The 5,403-nt window shown below is 45.3% G+C and overlaps 1 protein-coding gene across 1 annotated transcript in view; it reads right to left on the reverse strand.

The window, feature by feature from the left end:
* Positions 1-1,501: 1,501 nt before the first annotated feature.
* The window catches only part of ANTXR2 (anthrax toxin receptor 2), a gene marked incomplete at its 3' end in the record, with an annotated part of 59,056 nt that continues 55,154 nt past the window's right edge, over positions 1,502-5,403 (reverse strand). Inside the window, exons 10-11 of the mRNA XM_010148020.1 lie at positions 5,219-5,297; positions 1,502-1,597 (exon numbers count right to left, since the gene is read on the reverse strand). Of these exons, the coding sequence (XP_010146322.1) occupies positions 1,502-1,597; positions 5,219-5,297 (175 nt within the window). The remainder of the gene's footprint in view (positions 1,598-5,218; positions 5,298-5,403) is intronic.

The following is a 5,403-nucleotide window of genomic DNA, read 5'->3' on the forward strand; positions in this document are numbered from 1 at the left end:
CCCGGAGCCTTCTCTTCTCCAGGCTGAACAAGCCCAACTCTCTCAGCCTGTCCCCATAGCAGAGGGCCTCCAGCCCTCGGAGCATCTTCGTGGCCTCCGCTGGACTCACTCCAACTGGTCTATATCCTTCTGATATTGGGGGCTCCACAGCTGGATGCAGCACTCCAGGTGGGGTCTCACAAGAGCAGAGTAGAGGGGCAGAATCCCCTCCCTCGACCTGCTGGCCACACTTCACTACTCATTCATAGTTGAGAGGGATTATTGTAGCCTTTCTCAGGTGATGCTTTTCTGGAAACAGCTGCTTTTCCTTTGTCTTTTCCTGACTTCTCAACTTTTTTGGTTTTTCCCCAAGACAAACACACTTCCTTTTGATCTGTTACCAAGAACCCTAATGCTCCTTTTTAGTTTGTCACAGCTCTCAGATTCTATGAAACAACTCACTCCCAAGTATGTCTGTAAGTAGCTGACAGGAGACACTGAAAAACAGTTAGCCTGCTTCACTTAAGGATTTGAAGTGTATTTTGCATACATATTTTTTAAACACCTAGTCTTTGAAACACATAATGTTTGCTTTTCTACCAGCACTGTCTGCTGAGATATTAGTTCCTTCATATCCTCCCTCTCCCTCTCCCCCTGCTACAGATGACAGATCCATGTGCAATGCCTAGCTGTGCTGCTTTCTACAGACAGAAAGTTAGGAACTGGAAGTGTGAAGATGGTCTATGAATCAAGGTTAGCCAAATATTTGAAAATAAGAAAGCAGGAAGCTTTCTTATTGGTTTTGACTTTTCCTTTTCCACAGGAAGGTTCACAGTATAAAATAAAGTTGAAGCAAAATGACTAAGGGAAAACCTCCCTAGATTTCTGATGGGACTGTACTGTGGAGAATGAACTTCACCAATTAAAAACCCCCGACATGGAGAGAGGTGGAAGGACAGTTAGTGAAACCGCATTGCTGACTGCTGCTAGAAGGATAAAGAGTGCACTCAGATGAAGAGAGATGCAACGTGCGCGTGGGATTAATAAGACAATAAGGGATTTCCAACTTGAGAGCCCATAATGGACTACAAATACCGATTTTAGTGAGAGTACTTTTAAAATGGTCCTTGATTTCAGGGTAACATCTGCATGCCATTATGGCTAACAACTTTCAAATAACAGAGAAAATGCTTTTATCAAAGATTTCACAGAAATATAACACGTGCTTGCTCAGTGGAGAGCCAGCAAGCGGCACACCAGCTTGCTGATGCTGGTCTGTGTGTGTGCAGGTCTCAGAAAGCCAGAAGCACTGCCCAGAGTGCAGGCCGCAGTGTGGAACGTGGGCTCTTCCATTTATTTTGTATCACTGATGAGAGAAAACTCCCTCAACAGACAGCTTATGTCACATGCAGCTCTCCTGTTACTTAACCCATTCCCCATGGTGTCTGTGTTTCCCAACATGGTAGAAGTTAACAACCACAAGCCGCACACCCAGTGACGTTTTCTAAGAGTGTTTACTCACCACCTTGCAGCAGAGGGGCCAGAACCACCAGAGCAGACCGAGCGCTGCCAACAGTAACAGCACAAGCACAGCAATAAGCGCTGCTACTCCACTGGACTGTGAAGAAAGTAGAAAGACAGCATCAGTGGATGTTGGAAATAACTGCTGCCTGGTTTTCCCACTCCCCCCAAAACAGCTTCCTACTGACTGATACAAATCCCAAACAAATCGTTTCCACTCGTCGGATCCTATTCTTGCCAATGGAGAAATTCTTCACAAAGGATCAAGAAGGGGCTATTAGCCAAATTCTTATTTGGCACAATCTCAGTGATACCCTCTGTTGTAAGTCTCCTCAGTCCCACGAGTTACCTAGAGGTAAGCTAGGATGCTCCAACAGGAGCTGCACATCACACTGAATGGTGTTATCAACATCAAAAAGGGGGAGGAGGTGTTAGGATGTTATTTATATTTCCTGCACATTCTTGCCCTGCACGTCTCAGGCGTTCTAAGGGGCTGAACACAGCGGTGCTGATGGACATCTATGGGCAGAACTTTGAAAACTGCCTCTTTCTGCCCACCTGCAAACCTAAGGTCAAGTTCAGTCGTTCAGTCATGGGCAACAGGCCCAACTTGCCCCAGTGCAGGCCAGGAGTATTTCTGTTCAAACAGTAGATTCATTTTGATGTAAAACTGATAACCCTGAGATAAGAATGACGCCCAACTTGAAGAAAAGAAAGCGTGCTTGGACTGCTAAGAAATGAGCTGTTAGACACAAACAGGGAAAGCCTCCTCCTATGTCCGTGGATGAGAGGTGTCTTTCTCCTCCCATGAGTACACAGGTCTGAATGGATTGGTGGGTGGGTGGAATTTTAAGGGATCTCTACTAACAATACATACATAAGGCTTTTATGCTTATCGCCCACACATCTGGAGCATTCACGCCGTGCAGCCTACAGCACACCAAATCCCTGTCGTAGTACTGTTTGAACCTGAAGCCACCGTACTAAGAAATTCCTAAGAAAAATAAGTTACTGCTTTCAGTAATACTGCTTTTAATGAAAAAAATGAGCAGCCCAACTCCTACCACCTCAAACCCATATCCTGTGGGTGCTTTTACACTTGGTGTTCTGTGCTGCTGTGCTGGTTTGGAACAACACTGAGAAAAATGCAACAGGGACCTTATGAAAATAGAAGTTACTCAGACTTCAGCAGGGGAAAAAGGGAAAACCAGGGAGTCACTAAGGCTGGAGTATAGTGTAATTCTGTCAAAGTGAGAAAAGTTGTACTGGAGATACACCACTGCACAGGAAGGAGAAACAGAGCTGTACAAGTACACGCAGGTGCAGTGAGGCGTACCTGTTTACGAGAAGCAGGCAGGATGTGTGCCTTGGTGTCTAGGTGCCACACATCTTTTGTTTCTCTCCACTGCAGCGATGCGTGTTTGCTAGGGGAGGCTGTAACTTGTAACTCATATACCAACTAGCCATCAGCTGCTCAGCTATCAGAATTAGTGGAACAATTCTAGCAGTGACCCATTTCTTGCAGTTGCCCATCTGCTACTATGGAAACAGCAGTTCTCCTTGTATGGAGCTGTCTTTGCTGCAACGTGTACGAAAGGCAAAAAAAAAACCAAGAGGAGCACAAAAGGGATGATCAGAAGTACACCAGTTTTTCCTGTCAATGCACATCTGTACTCATTCTGTTTCCCTTACTGCAAACTTCTGACCACAGAGAAGCACTGTCAGAGCACAGCAGGGGGAAGACAGCCGTACCCAGCGATTTGGTATGATCTGCTTTGCATCAGCGCTGCATTTTTACCTATCTCTGCAGCCGTAGCGGTTTTTAAGGGGGCATGGGGACAGCCTTAGCACGTGCTGCTTTCTCTGAAAGGACTAAGACACAGAAGAGCAGTCTGCTGTTAGTCTCCAGCATCCTCCTGTGACTGTACTTTCCTTACGTTATCGTGCTGAGAGGCTGCTTCGGCATGCTCTGGTGTAAGACTGAAACGCTTCCGAATGATAAAGAGGCCCTTAAAAGGGGAAATGTGACTTGTAGCGTGTGTTTCTTCAGCTCTCCATTCATTCAGGCTTTCTTCCTGAAACTGAAGGGACGAACTAAGGTGACTGTGATTTCTACAGTTACCCAAGTATTAACTTTTTAAATGAATAAAAGAAAAATGTCGTTTTTTTCTCTTTTAGGTTCATTTCCTACGAGCGACAAAAATACTGTTGGAAAAAATACTTGCTGATGAGCAGAAGGTACTGTTCTGTAAGCTTCTATGCCTGACAGGAAAGCTGCACTGAAGTCACACTTTAAATGAGACAAATTTAAAGAAACACGGTATCCACACAGCACGTGTTCAAAACCTCCATCCCCGCACAGTGGTCTTGTTCTAACTGCAAACATTTTAACTGTCCTGCCTATGGACTACAGAAGTTCTTAATGGAGAGCAGAAATGTGAGATGAAGAGATTTTATGTATGACGTCAGAGAAGTCACTAAGTATGTGGCTTGTCCAAACTCTTTTCTATAAGCCTGTGATAAAACACAGCAAGATGCGCACACTCCCTTAACCCCAGGCTTAACTTAGGTACTCAGCCTGTGCTTTGACAAAGACTGTCTCCCCTAATGAACAGAGGTAAGAGCCTACACTCCTTACTCAGACACCATAGTTAGGAACCTAAGGTTACGTAGCGTTAGTATCCTCCCGCAGGATTATAACCCCGTTCCACACCCAGCCTGAAGTCCTGAACTTCTGCCTCCTCAGCTTCAGCCTGGTCCCACCAATCCTACTCGGGGATGCTGTGCTGGAATGGGACCCCAGGTGACTGTGTCACACCTGGCTCTTATCACATGGTTATGTTTATAATGAGCCAGTCTCCGATGGCATGGAAGCTTCCCAATATTTTGAAAGCCACAGCTGCACGCTGTGCTAAAGTAATTTGTTGTAACATATTTAGCAAAATACAATTTACAGGCTATAGAAAAATATAAGCCCCCACATAGACAAGGAACACACAGACATTGCTGGGATCTCGGGGCAGAGCAGGCTGAAGTAGTCTGGGAGAGGAGGAGAATTCCAGGGCTTTCCCTCTACATACAGTTCTGCATATGGTGTAGATCGCAGCCCCTGAAGCAGCTAGCAGAACAGATGCAGCAGCAACGAAAGGAGAAACCCTTGTTACAGAGCCTATGGCAGACAGCAAAGGTACATCTCCAAGCCTGGCTCATAAGAGATGGTTTTTGTGTGTTATCTGGAAGTCTGAGACAATATGTGGACTAAACTCCACTTGTGTGGAATCCTGCAAAAAAAGATCTTCCTAAAATAAAGCTGTTTGCCACCTTACTGGAGTGAATTAAGGGAATCGCCTTACAGAGCTGCAGAAAAAAGTCTTGTCTATAAACTCCACACGCACACTTCATCAGGGAATTCAGAACAGCTGAAAACTTTTGGTTGCGTGTCGTGGCGTTATAAAACAGATTCAAAGTGTCTCAAAACACATAGAAGGCGACATGGGACTATACATTGTGCGCACCTACACATGAGGAAATCATCTATCATTAAATGATGGATACGCTGGATGTGCCAGCACAGGTGCATTTTTTAGTCAGGTGGATTTGTGCATTCTCAACATTTAATGGGACTTGCCATGTGCTCTGAGAGCTCACGCGGTGGCAAAACCAGAAAGGAAACGGGATTTCAGGATTTTACATCGAATGACGCTGGCCATTTACTTACACACTCTGAAGCGGTGATTGTTAATGAGCTGGACATGAAAGACTGCCCTTCATTCAAACTCACCAAAACTTCCAGAGTTCTGGAAAGAAAGAGAAAAGAACCAAAAAAATATCAGCAGCCGTCAAACAGTCACTAAAGGCGCGTACATGGTACGGGGGCACTTGTTCAGCCGGGGAAGAAGGGGG

The sequence above is a fragment of the Eurypyga helias genome, unplaced genomic scaffold, assembly GCF_000690775.1.
Source record: "Eurypyga helias isolate BGI_N326 unplaced genomic scaffold, ASM69077v1 scaffold3283, whole genome shotgun sequence".
Classification (NCBI taxonomy): Eukaryota; Metazoa; Chordata; class Aves; order Eurypygiformes; family Eurypygidae; genus Eurypyga; species Eurypyga helias.